General features: G+C 39.7%; 2 protein-coding genes across 5 annotated transcripts in view; one reads left to right on the top strand and one right to left on the bottom strand.

The window, feature by feature from the left end:
* rabgap1 (RAB GTPase activating protein 1) overlaps positions 1-2,885 on the top strand; it is a 59,046-nt gene extending 56,161 nt beyond the window's left edge. For all 3 annotated transcript variants that reach the window (XM_029516629.1, XM_029516631.1, XM_029516630.1), the window contains one exon: positions 151-2,885. In XM_029516629.1, coding sequence (XP_029372489.1) covers positions 151-273 — 123 coding nt within the window. In that variant the 3' untranslated portion in view covers positions 274-2,885. The remainder of the gene's footprint in view (positions 1-150) is intronic.
* Positions 2,886-9,615: 6,730 nt separating this feature from the next.
* The window catches only part of strbp (spermatid perinuclear RNA binding protein), a 70,526-nt gene continuing 66,842 nt past the window's right edge, over positions 9,616-13,299 (bottom strand). For both annotated transcript variants that reach the window (XM_029516625.1, XM_029516626.1), the window contains exon 19: positions 9,616-12,755. In XM_029516625.1, coding sequence (XP_029372485.1) covers positions 12,661-12,755 — 95 coding nt within the window. In that variant the 3' untranslated portion in view covers positions 9,616-12,660. The remainder of the gene's footprint in view (positions 12,756-13,299) is intronic.

The following is a 13,299-nucleotide window of genomic DNA, read 5'->3' on the forward strand; positions in this document are numbered from 1 at the left end:
GTGAAAAGTGGGTACAGAATTGGATTCAGAGCTTTTGGCCAAATCGTAAAAATAGATGCTTAAAAAATACCAGACCCAGACGCCAAAGCTGTTATTTCTGACACGCTTCTTTCATCTGACTGCCAATTCCTCTTTTGCTTCTTCAATCAGGACCTGGAGCATCATCTGGGTCTGGCCCTCAATGAGGTGCAGGCTGCCAAGAAGACTTGGTTCAACCGAACGCTCAGCTCCATCAAAACCGTCACTGGGACCCAGGGCAAGGAGACCACCTAACATGATAACCCCCATCCACCCAGTTTTACACAGACCATGTCTGGAGCTCAGTGCAACTCACCACACTGAAACCTCTGGACCCTGAAACTTAACCCACTGGGCCATAACTTTAACTTGAACATTGACCGTTAAAACCCAGTATTACCATTACTACAGACTATGTTACCTATCAAAAATGTCCTTGTGTCTCCCTGTTTCCACACCTACTGAGCTAATCACCTGCACCCGTTTTGTCCCTCCCTCACCCCAAAATGACTACAGCCAACTACGCTGATGATAAGGGGTTGAGAAACATAAGTAAAATGGTACCACTTTACCCAGAGAAACACCGTCACGGAGAAAAAAAGCATAAAAAAAAACCACCCAAACAGAAATGCTTCTTTGATTTCTGTCTTTGTACTGCTGATATTAGACCGGCTGAGGGAAGGTAGGACATCTGGACTTTACCTGTCCTGATGGGATAGCAAAGAGCAGTCTCACTCTTCTGCGCAATCCCCTCTAAACTACTGGCACAAACCAACCAGTCCCTGTAAAATGTATGTTTTAGGTACGAGAGTCTTTTCAAAACTGAGCTTTTTTCTAATTTACGTTGAACAATACCTTTCTTTTTCTTTCTATGCTAATGAATGTGCTTATGCAAAGAGGGGGTGTGTGTGTGTGTGTGTGCGTGTGCGCGCGTGCGTGTGAACGTGTGTGTCTCTTGATGTGTGCGCGTGCATGTATTTTGTTTTGTGTTGACTGTGAGGTTTATGTGTTCTTGTGTGAGAAGTAAATTGACTGAAATAATGTTAAGCTGTGTGTAAAAGAGAAAGACAGAACGTGTGAAGTCCAAGGGAAAGAAAAAGCACTAAGGTTATGAATGTGTGCATGCATGCAGAGGAAAAGAGTTTTTCCCGGTCATCTTGTTACCTTAATTGTCCAAATGTGTATATGAGTGCTAAAGAGAAGTTTGCAGACAAAGCCTTGATCTGAAGGTTGATAAAGATGATGCTTGTCGATATGAATATATAATTTACAGTAAAAACAGAAGCTGTTATAACTATGAGCAGCAGGATCACCTCACGTCAAATTTCAGGCATAAAACATGCCTGAGGTTTGTTTGGTTTGGATCTTCCAGCACAAAAGAAACTTTAAAAGATCCAAACCATGAAAACCTCAGTATGTGTCTGTGTGTGTGAAAATGATCACAAACTCTAAACAACACTGAGCGAAGGTTGAAGTGAACAAGAAAAAATGCACACACACATACACGCACACAAAGTAAATTGCAATTTCTGCTGTATTTAAATACATCTTTAACAACCTGCATCTCTATTTCTGGGCACCAGCTGCTTTGTGACCTTTGACCTCAGCTGGAAGTATCATGTTTGATATATTGTTGATCGGGCTTGCAGGCTCTATGATGTTAACACAAGCTCTGAATTACAATGTCCACACACACTTAATATTTATACAAAGATAGGCACAGAACAAACAGTCAGTGACCTCTTTGTTAGGAACACTGTTCAAGACATTTGGTTACTTAAATATTAACGCCAGTGTCTTTTTAGATGATGGTTCAGCTGAGCAGAGACTGTGGTGAGCGGCAAATAAACATGCCTTGATAATGAGAGGAAGGAATCTTGGCTTGACTCTGTTACTGATATCTGTTGTAAAGAGACAACAAGGCAACATTGGGCTGTGATCAGCAAAAAGAGGTAATTAATGATTGGAACATTCTTGAATTTGGTTTTGAATGAAAAATATAATCTGAAGGTGTCAGAGTGAGGAAGAGTCTTTTCTATGTTGGGGTCCTTTAAAGTCACTGGAATACCACAGTGGGCAACAACGATGTTAATGTACAAGTCCATGTCTTCATGGTCACGTGACAAAAGCGTTCCTCAGGTTCATGATAGAAACTTGTGCTGTGCTTCACTTACTAGAGCGTCTTTGTGATGATGTGTGGCTCGCAGAAATCCAAATTAATCAACAAAATTGAACCATCTTTTAGCAATATCCCTCTGGAACATAACACTGTTGTGCCTAAAAGAACTCAACGTGTTGAGGAGGGAAAAAACGATTTTAGCCAGAACTGAGAAGGATGACATATTGAAGTGGCCACTATGTGTATTCACACATCGGGGCTCTAAAAAGTGTTGAACCTCATCTGCCAGCTAAAAATGATCTGTTACTGTACATTGTATTTAACTTGAAGGTGGAATCTGATTGGCTGGAATCTACTTGTTGTGTCGGAGGAAAATCAATTGAATTGATCGATCTAAAGAAACAAAAGGCCGTTCCTCTAAAGCCACTGGGTTGTATATAACAAACGTTTAAAAAATGAATATAGAGTTTTGGTTTATCATTTTCTACTCTGTAACTATAACTAATGTTGCCTACTTGTACCTACCTACCTGCTGCCGTGCTACAGTTTAAACCACAACTGCATTTTATGTTTCGAATTTTTATTTTGCTCCAAGCTTCTCAGTCAGACTGCTGTTTGGTTAATTAAATGCCAAAACGTAGCTTTATCATCCAACAACAAAAACATTATCAATGTGTGGAAAATGTAATAGTGTAGGATGCATTGTGTATACTTCATGAATTTCAATATAAAGAAATCAACACAAACATTTTGTTTCGTTCTTCCTGCTGTCTGTTGCACTTTAACTGGGATTTTAAAGAGAGGAATAGAAAGAATTAAGCCATGAAAATAATAGGCTTAATTTTTTTTAGGTTTTTTTTTTTTTACAGGTTATTTATTTGTTAAATAAGGTTTTTAATCAGCCATAGCTAAGACATTTTCAAGCAGTGTGAGCTGGATATGGGAGAAGAGGCATAGGCATCGCTTGGAGTAAAAAAAAAAAAAAAGTAAAACAAGAATCTGCTCTAAATTAATGAAACAGTGAAGTGAGATTATTCAAATTTATAATCCATGATCCCTGTGTGTTTCCAGTTGAATTGATACACATATACAATATATGGTGCCTTAGTATCAAAAACAAATTACTGTTAGTGATCAAGTCATCTGTGGCCCACATCAGCTCATTTTATCAAGAACGGAAGTGAATGTTCAATAATGATTCCTCTCGTCTGTCACCGAACATCTTTTATGATTTATTGGTGCGTTTCCCCCCCCCCAACTTTTACAAATAAACTTCATCTTCTATGGGAATCCTTTGAATGCTGGGCATGTTGTTTCTAACGTATTACAGAAAGGAGAAAGAGATAAAAGAGGCGCATGCTGCTGCTATGATGAGGCTTCTCTAGGTCACCTCTCTGGACATCTGAGAGTTTTGAGAATTATAATAAACCCATTGTCTGCTAGCTAGCCTTTATCTGTCAACCACTTGAACCAGCTGTTTCCTATGAGCTACGTGGAATCTCTGCACTGCTTTTACTTATTTTGGCTGCAGTTCTAGTTTCTCACATCTTCTTCCCCAGAGAATATCCCCCATAGCGTCAGGGAGTGTGGTTACTTGTGTCAGGTATGAGCTATTTTCTCTGCCGGGTGCATAAAATGTATAGTGTGCACTGATTGCGCTGGAGTTCTTACATATTTCATTGGGAGTGTTTATAACTCTAATGCAGGCCCATAAAATTATCACCTTACGTGATGATGGCTGTTGGGATCTTGGCTCTGCGCTGGCCACTGTGGCTGCAGATTGCAAAGCAGCAGGCACGGTGAGCTGGAGCTAACAAGCTTCGGCAATATGTAATATCAGCTTGACAACCCCCATCCCACATCATTTCACCCTCTCTCTGTGCTACGTTACAGAGCTATAAATACAATCAGCAGGCAGCAACACTATCAAATAGAAAGGAGGGTTGCTAATGGAATGGGTGTCTTCAGATGCTGCCTGGCTTGGTTGTGAATGATTTGTGAGCCAAGGATGAAATTCTGAACTTAACTGTACGTCACCTGATCTTCTGAGTTTATGCTGTTTCGGCTTCCAGCACCTCTCAAGTTAAACATCAGATGTTTGGGTCAGTTTGGGCACATACAGTGAAATTATCAGTTTCTTTCATGAGTCCCATTTCTACTATCTATCAAACGCTGTTGTAGCTGCTGTGTGTTTTAGATCATTGACAGAGCACTGTTAACTGTCCTAGGACAGAGAGAGAAAGTTCACATTTGAGGAAATCATTTTTCTCTGAAAAATAGTCTAGTTAAATGACATCAATAAAACTTTATATGACTCAGGAATACTACTTTTTGATTTTCCTCCATTTTTTTTTTTTTTTTTTTTCAAATCAAGGACCCAACAGTTACAGCAAACGTCATATTTTCAACTCAACAGTTTTTCGTTGCTAATTATTCCACTTGACTGCTTCTCGTTTAACATGAATTTATTTCCACAGCACATTATTAAAATCAGTGCTGACAGTCTGCTACTAACAATGTTTACAGGCATTGATGCCACAAACATGTTAGCAGGCAGGAAGGAGAGAGGCTGTAATAGAATCCAGAAGTAATCTGGGTACACAGGAGTCATAGATTGTGGACTTAAAACAAACATTTTCTCAAGAAAAACAAAAAACAAAAAAACACTACTCACGGTGCGGGTTTAATTTTTTTTTTGGCAAAAAGAAGGTTGGGGTGATTTTTGTGAAGCAGAAAAAGTCGTTTCAGCATATTTTACTGCTAGATCCTTTCATGTCCTTTCATTTAGATACCGTTAGCTAAACACACCTTTTCCCGTTTGTGAAATTAATCCTCTGCACTTAATTTCACAAAGATGAATTTTCAAAATACCTGAGCAATGCTAAAGAAGAGAAGAACAATGCTGTGCAAGGCGATTTGGATTTATTATTGTTGCTGCTGCTGTTGTTGTAAAATACAGAGTACTTTAACTCCTCAGATTAAATCATTCTGATGAAACAGTCTAATATGTCTAAGAGGAAAACTGGCCTTTGGTGGTCGCTGACAATCTGTTCCATTTTTTATTTTACAAGGCTAGCACACCAGATAAAACTGGGACCCACTGGTCTTATGGGACTAGTTTAATCTTCACCTGCCATGTTGATCTATAAACAGGCCCTGACATCATATGTCAGGAGGGAATGGAATGAGTCCTATCAAATTAATTTTATTTTTGAGCATGTCACAGCTTCATTTTACCATCTGAAATACAATGCGGGTCATGCTAAGAAGTTGTCAGCAGCCCAAGGTCATTTATTCGCCTTGCAGTGAGTGAATCTGGATCATGACACTGGTGTGCTGCATTGTATTGGTTTTCCAGATTAGTGTGTACATAAATGAGATCAGAGAATGTGATGAGACACACAGCCAACCTGGGATCTCATAGCTGTCACACAACTGCTGCTAATTTTACATCATATGCAAGTTCCTACAGTTTTTACAGACAGAACGAACTGTTACTCTCCCTGACTTCTGAGAACTGCACGCTCCTGGTTGTTATAAAGAGAGTTTCCACTGAAGGTGGCTGTTATTGTATTTAGGATTTGTGTTGATGGGAATACGTGAATACACCATAACAGACAGAAATCTTTTGTCTAAATTTTGATACTTTTTAGGAAAATGTTAAAATATAAAGCATCTACAGTCTTAACAATTGGATTACTTCTGTAACTCAATTGCCACATTTGACAGTGAACACTGACATCTGCTGAACAGGATAAGTTATCAGGATAACGTCCATTGACTGGAGAGTTTAATCCTCATCTTCTGTCTCCTTATTTTCTCCCAGACAGAAGCAGTTCCCCGCCTATGTGTATATTTACTGTTTTGCACAAACACACTCTTTTCTTTGGAGGATGACTGCTGGCAGTAGCTGTGTGACTGCTGGAGATGTCGCCGGATACTCAGACGTCAGCAGTCCTGCTCTAAAAATGATTGACAGCTCATATTGCAGAACTGCCATGTGCTGAAATTCTTCTTGGACAATCATCTGAATTATCGCCCCTAACCTTGATGCTGTGGGTGTACTGAGACATTCATTACAATGCAGCCTTATACTATATGGTGGAATAATCAATTAATCAATCAATCAATAAATAATAATAATAATAATAATAATAAAAAAGGGGGATCTAAACCAAGAATATTTGCAGCAAGAATGGCCCACCTACAAAATTTTGATGACTCACTAATATGGTCTCACTGCTGAAGACTTCATTTTTTTTCTTTTATCCACTGAATTTTTCCAGATGAAATGTTTAAAAGGCTAAAAAAAAAAAAAGGTGCCTATTCTTAAATCCTACTTCACCTCCATGTTTGCAGTTTCCACAATGTTCTGCAATGTTGAAAGAAAGTGAATGCTGAAGATTTCAGCTACTTACAGTTGTACCATTGTTTCCATTTTCAGCAATGATAATGAAAAGCGAACAAACAAATAAATACTCAGATTTCAAGATTTAGCACTTTCTCAGTTTTATTTTCAGTTTGTTAAGCATAGATTATGTCAAGAACAGTGACAACCACAGATCATCACTGCTGTGACTGTTGCTACTAATAAAAAACCATCAGTAAAGCGGGTTTCAAAGGATCCCCTGTTCACTGACAGCAACCTCTGCTCTACGCAGCCTGGGACACTCCCACTCCGACACTTACATTCCACAAAATTTACTCCCATAGTTTAATGGATCAAATCACTTGTGGACAGAAATCACTTAATAATTTCATAGGCAGCATCATAAAACATCTTATTTTAATCCCCTTGTAGTCAAAAATAAAATAAAAAAATATTATTTACAGGGGGAAAAAATTCCAAAACACTCGTACATCATAAAATTATACAACTTTCTACCAAAACATCATAAATAAATAAATTAAAAAATAAATTAAAAAGGGGGAAAAAATGTGAATCCTTGTAGGATGGATGTGCCCAAAATATCTCTCACAAACAAGTAGTTCAAAAGATATATAGATGTATATATATGTATGTATCCATATATATTCTGTATATATGCTTCTCTACAAACAAAAGCAAGTTTACCCTTTCTATGAGTAAATACATTATACTCTACAATCACTATAACAACAGTGTACATTCCTAACCAAAATGCTTTGATGGTTTATCAGCAGGATACTGGACTTAAACAATCAGGTGACCATGACTGGGAAGTATGCAACATGCTCAATGTGGCTATGTGTGTGTGTGTGTGTGTGTGTGTGTGTGTGTGTGTGTGTGTACATATGGGTGCAACGTTGCTTCCCATCCCCTCTTGTTCAAGTGTGTGTCAGACAGACACAAATACACACACGCAGAAAATGATCTGTTCTGCAGTTAGTCTGGTTAGCTTTGCATCAGCAGCTGAAACGTGATCTAGGATCTATTTCTGAGTTCAGAGTGACTTGCGGATGAACTGTCAAACTCTTAGTGCAGCTCTTCTCCCTCTTGGTTCCAGACAAACTAAGCCAGACTTCAACCCCAAGTTTCTGTCTTGCTAATGCAAGACTGAGACAGTCTTCCTTCAAAGGCTGGATTTACACAAACAAGAGCGGGTTTGTTTTTTTAACCTGGCATTTCATATACAATTATTAGATCACATACTTCTCATTTCTGAGGCTGCTGGGATGATTAGATTCATACAGCAAAGGGAGCAAAGCCTCTGGTGTCTGTGCATGCAGGACAAACCAAAACCTGTTTTGCAAAAGTACCTCTGGATCATTGCTTTCCTTTTGGTCCTTTGACCTGGCAAGAAGATGAAGAGGTGCCTTTTGGGAAAGAGAGCTCATGGTCTCTAAATAGAAAGTCAAAAAAAAGCTGATGATACCAAGGAAAGGAAATCCCTCAGAGCTCTTGAAACTAGTGAACGTACTGCAGCATCTCAACGTGCAAAGCGCTTGTGTTTGGTGCTAAAAAACCGTTTGTTGACAACAGCACTCCTCCATCTTCTCTCCTGCCAGCAAAGCTCAATCCACTACAGCTTCTTCAGAAAAGCAAAATTAAAAGTAAAACCTATTATACCCAGTGCTACAGACAGCCCATTATACAGCACCAAGATAAATGGGAGCGAGGGGGGTGTGTTTTTCTTACATGGCTCAGTTCCTAAAGTACAAACAAGGCCTAACCATGTGTGTATGTCTCACTACATACAGTACAATTGTGTACAGTAATATACAAACCATGGAGCAAAGAGTGTCATGCGGTCTTAATGCGCTTGACGGTGAATGCTGGAATATGAACATACGTGATTATATGTGTGCTTGCAAGTGAATATTTTGTCCATTTGCATATACATGTGTGCATCAGGTAGCCCTGAGAAGAATGAGTGGGTGTATTGCTCGAGTGTGTGATTTGTGCTTTTTAGATTACAGGTGTAGTTATTGTTGAATGCCCACTGAGAGGCAGTGTTTGTAAAACTCTAGTATGGAGGGAGGGACCTGTGTGTGTGTGTGTGTGTGCGTGTGCGTGTGTGCGTGTGTGCGTGTGTGTGCGTGTGCGTGCGTGTGTGTCTCCCTTCAGAAATGGTTTCTAGCCAACACTGGAGCAGGAATAACATCCATCAGAAAAAAAACGCTACAAGACTTGAGCACAAGCACAAACAACCGTTAACTCTCTGGAAAAGTTACTAAAATGGACATTACTTTCCAAGCCTGCAAACATGGCCCCTGTGAGCGTGTCTGCAGGAACAACCTGCCACAGGGACATTTTCTCTTCTGAGAAATGTCATAGTGGAGGGTGTGTCACCTGTTGTCTTCTTCATGGTTGTGCTATAGTACGGGAAACATATGAACATATGGAGGACATATTAATGTTCTTTTTCTACTCCCTGCAATAAACTATTAGGCTGCAAACCTCTTGGATAGTTTGTTTTTAAAATCAAACATCAGCCTGAAAACAATCAAAAAAGTGACGTTTTCACACATTAGAGAGCTCTGTCTAACCAGACAGTAACTCCTCAGTTAATTAACACCACCTATGACTTTGGACCAGCCTGTGGAGTCCCAGTAGAAAATTTGTGCCGGTTTTAGACTGACTGGATTTCCCTGAGCTCTTGATCTGCCATCTTTCCTCTGAAGGTTGTTGTCTGGCAAACAGAACAAGAGGACAGGGTCGGTAGTCAGGGTGACTTCTTGTGTGCCTCCGCTCAGTCTGAAGGGAAATGAAAAGGTTGCCCACTGAGGTATGACCGTGCGCCTTATTAATGTGGGCCATCTGGAGAAAGAGTGCAGGGGCGTAGAGAGAGCAGGAGAGTCAGAGAGGGAGGGAGGGAGAGAGAGATGCAGAAAGGGCAGAGGGGAAATTAGACTGAATTCTCAGCCAATAGAAAAGGTCTGTTTCCACACAGTGAAGCTCAGACCCTGTTCACCATGTGCAGTCCAGGCAAAGCAGCCATCAGGTGCTTGTTCAAAGCTTTTAGAGATGGGGAAAAAAAAAAAAACACAACAAAGTAAAAAGCTCAAATAAAACCATAATCAATAAACACAGTTTGTCAGAGTAGGGATTTTTTTTTTTTTAAGGAAGCAAGCTCTAATTTCTACAAGACAGCTTGGTATTTTTATACTGCTGCATGTCAGTAACAGAAGAAGTAACATGAGCTAAGTACTAATTTATTTTTGCAAATTCCATCCAGATCCATTTCACATACTCAATGCAAACAGAGATTAGCAGGTAAAATATCTGTGAAGTTTTGATATGCAGGAGACTACAGTGGCAGCTTGGGCGCCATTACGCGTTTTAACCAACTGACCCTTAGTATGTGGATTCTTTTACTGTAAATGGAAACAGACTATACGTTAACCAGGAACACATGTGATTGAGACACGACGGTACAGGAAGTACAGGGCATCCTCTGGTTTATCACTCTTTAGCTCTCTCAAATCACAGTGTCATGATTTTATTTCATCCTCACTAAAACTAGCAAATATTCTTCTCCCTGTAAGATCAGTAATGTTTGCATTTTAACTTGAAAAATTGTCTGAAGAGTCACAGTAAGTCAATTGTCTGTTTCCCAGACAACATTTTTGTCAAATCAAAGCTGGCGCCCACATTGAGACATGCGTGAGGATAGTCAAAGCCTTTTGATGCTCATTCTGTGTGATTTTGCCCGACTGGCATATTCTGTTAAAGGCTGAGAATAAAAAATAAATAAAAAAATGTAAACAAGACCAATGAGGAGGTCTGAGAAATTCACCATAATATCAATGTGCACAGTGAGACTTGGAAGTTCATGCTGTGTTGAGTAAACTCCAACAATAGCCCAGAATTAGGCCCAACATCATACAGGAAAAAAGCTTTTTAGAATTTAACGTAACATCTAATCCACCAGACTAATTACTTAACCCAGTGTGTGCTATAGCAGTGCTTAACTCACAACACAACCACTACACAGTAATCTACATATATTTGAGTAAATATGATTACAAACAGGACTAAACTTTGCCTCTTCTGTAAATCTCCTTGCAGCAGCTTTTTCACCAGCGATACAAATTTTTATTTATTTTTTTTTTTAATTTGTAACTTCAGCTAATTTCACTTTCTGAAATATGGGCCTTCCTGAACTTGTCAATAAGAACTGCTGCTCCACTGCTCGACTGAGACCACATGGTTCTAAGTTATTTTAGTAGCATTTGGCTTTTATGCCTTTATTCCAACAACAATAAGTAGGGAGAGAAAGAGAGGGAAATGACATGCAATCCCAGGACCGGGTCAAACGCTGGATGCTGCAATAACGTAGTGTCCGCACTAACCACTTGAACACCTGTGCTCCAGGTTGCCATCTTTTATCTGTTCTCACTGTTCAGAGGTGAACAAGATTCAGCTGGAAAGAGACAATGTCTCCAATCAGGATTTAGCACCCTTTGAAACTGATGTACAGAGTGTTACACTCTTAAAACTAAAAACTAACTGCTGACAGATTTAGGTTCTCAGAGAGGCCTGAACAGCATTTTCAATCCATCACAGGCAGCCATGACCACTGAAACCTCCTCTGTCCACCCAGGCTTTGTCTCCTTTGCTCAAACATTCAAACGCAGAAGCCCAAGCTTTAAAACATCCATTTAGTCAGCATCAACTGAAATACACCTGCTTACATAAATAAACCATAAATTTCTGCCATATAAAGTTATATTCTGAGGAACCGATAATGAGCACATAAATATTTTTTCAAATATTATGACACCAGTCTGTGCTGTGTCTTTTCCATCATGTAACAAGGCCCCTCTTCAAAGGTGTCTCTGCCACCAGCAGCATCACTTCATACAGTACAGAGTTGCCATGGAGGGAAGGGTGTGTGTGAATGTGTGTGTTTGTAGGAAGAAGGAGCTGTAAGAAGTCCCATGAGCTGTGCTTTGGGTCCCTTAGGTGAGCAGGACAGAGCTGTGTTTTGATAGAATGACTCCTTTCAGATGTGTTAATGGTTTGAGGAAGGAGCGCGTACATCAGTGTTTACACATATTATACACATATAATATTTGTAACAACAGTGTTCCCTGCCAGTAGTGAGACTATAGAAAATGTGCTTTCTGACAGGTAAAGTGTGTATCTATGTGTGTGTGTGTGTGTATGTGTGCACAGGTGTGATTAGTTTATGAGTGTGTTCAGTAGAGCACCTCTTTGTCCAGGCTGTGTAAACAAACCTTGGGCAGCAGAAAGTGCGCTCAGAAAGGCTCAGAAAGACATTAAAGATAGAAGAGGAAAGGAGAGAGAGGAAGTAAAGGAAAGGAGGAAGCATTGTCATTCTACAAGCAGAGGTTAATACCAAAGATAATATTGCATCTCCTAGAACTAGCTTCATTTGCTCAGTGTATATAAAATTGGAAGAAAGCTATACTGTGATTAGTTACATTTCACTTTATAACTCTAAAATAATTTATACCAACAATAGTTATATTTCATAGAGTATTTACATAAGTACATAATCATATAGTAATATTATGGTCAACACATCATTATAGAAACATACACCATACATATGTGTATATAGTCACGTTATAGCCACACGTACATACGCACACACTGAATATACAATCAAAATGAACTATTGCAATGCCGTGTGGGGTAAAACTCAATCGAACATTCACATCTTCTCAAGTACGTATAAGCTCGACGAAAGGAGTTTAGATGTATTGCTATAAAGAGACCAAAGTTCAGCTGCAGCTGAGCGTTTCTCGTAAAATCCGAGTATTGCTTATTGTAAAGTCTCTCTCATCGGGGGTGACGATCTGGATGGAGAGAGAAGAAAACCGAGAGAGGAGCTTTGAGCCTGTCGGTCAGTAGGCCAGACAGTTCTGCCCCTGGCGTCACACAGTTTTTTCCCTTGTGGGACTGAACAAATCAAACTGTTGTGGATATGCGAGTCCGTCAGCCGGGCTAGAAAAGCTTGTCCCGACTCAAGACGGGACAAAAAAACAAAAAACTAAATAAAACAAAAACAAAAAACAGGCGGGCACGTGAGCAGCCAGGTCTGATGAAGAGAATAGCCAACAACCTGCTGCACCTAGAAGTCAGAGAAAAGATCCTGCGGACCCAGATGAATGATAAAAGGAGCGATGGTCCGTGGCTGGTAGAAGGGATTGTCAATGAAAAGTCCACCTGCAGTGAGATAAAGAACAGGGAAAGGCTAATTATTATGTGTTTCATATATACATATATATATATAAAAAAACAACTTACAAGGTTACTTAAAATCCACTTAAAGGACAGAAAAACCTCCTGAATGGCTCCTGGAGACATTTTAGTTAAACAGATTAGGAACTGCATACGGCTTTAAACTGCCTATACTGCATAGCACTTACTGCTTTAATACCCGAAGGAACACGTTATTTAGCAATGAGTCTAAAGCACGGGAAACAACTGGCTTGGTTCTGCCCTAATGAAGCTAAACCCTCCGACCATCTCCTCTCTCCACATGGATTTAACCCCCCCCCCCCCCCCCCCCCAAAAAAAAAAAAAAAAAAAAAAGCTTTATGCTAAGCTAAGGTAAATAGCTGCTGGCTGCTATTCCTTCAGCTAATGAACATGAAGTATGCGCTGTAAGAGAGACGTAATGGCAAGCATTTATGCAGTGGTGTTAGGATGGTAACCACACATACATAGACTGAAAATGAGAGCGCACAGAGGTAAAACAGACGTAAAT

This window comes from Echeneis naucrates, chromosome 12 (assembly GCF_900963305.1).
Source record: "Echeneis naucrates chromosome 12, fEcheNa1.1, whole genome shotgun sequence".
NCBI classification, from domain to species: Eukaryota; Metazoa; Chordata; class Actinopteri; order Carangiformes; family Echeneidae; genus Echeneis; species Echeneis naucrates.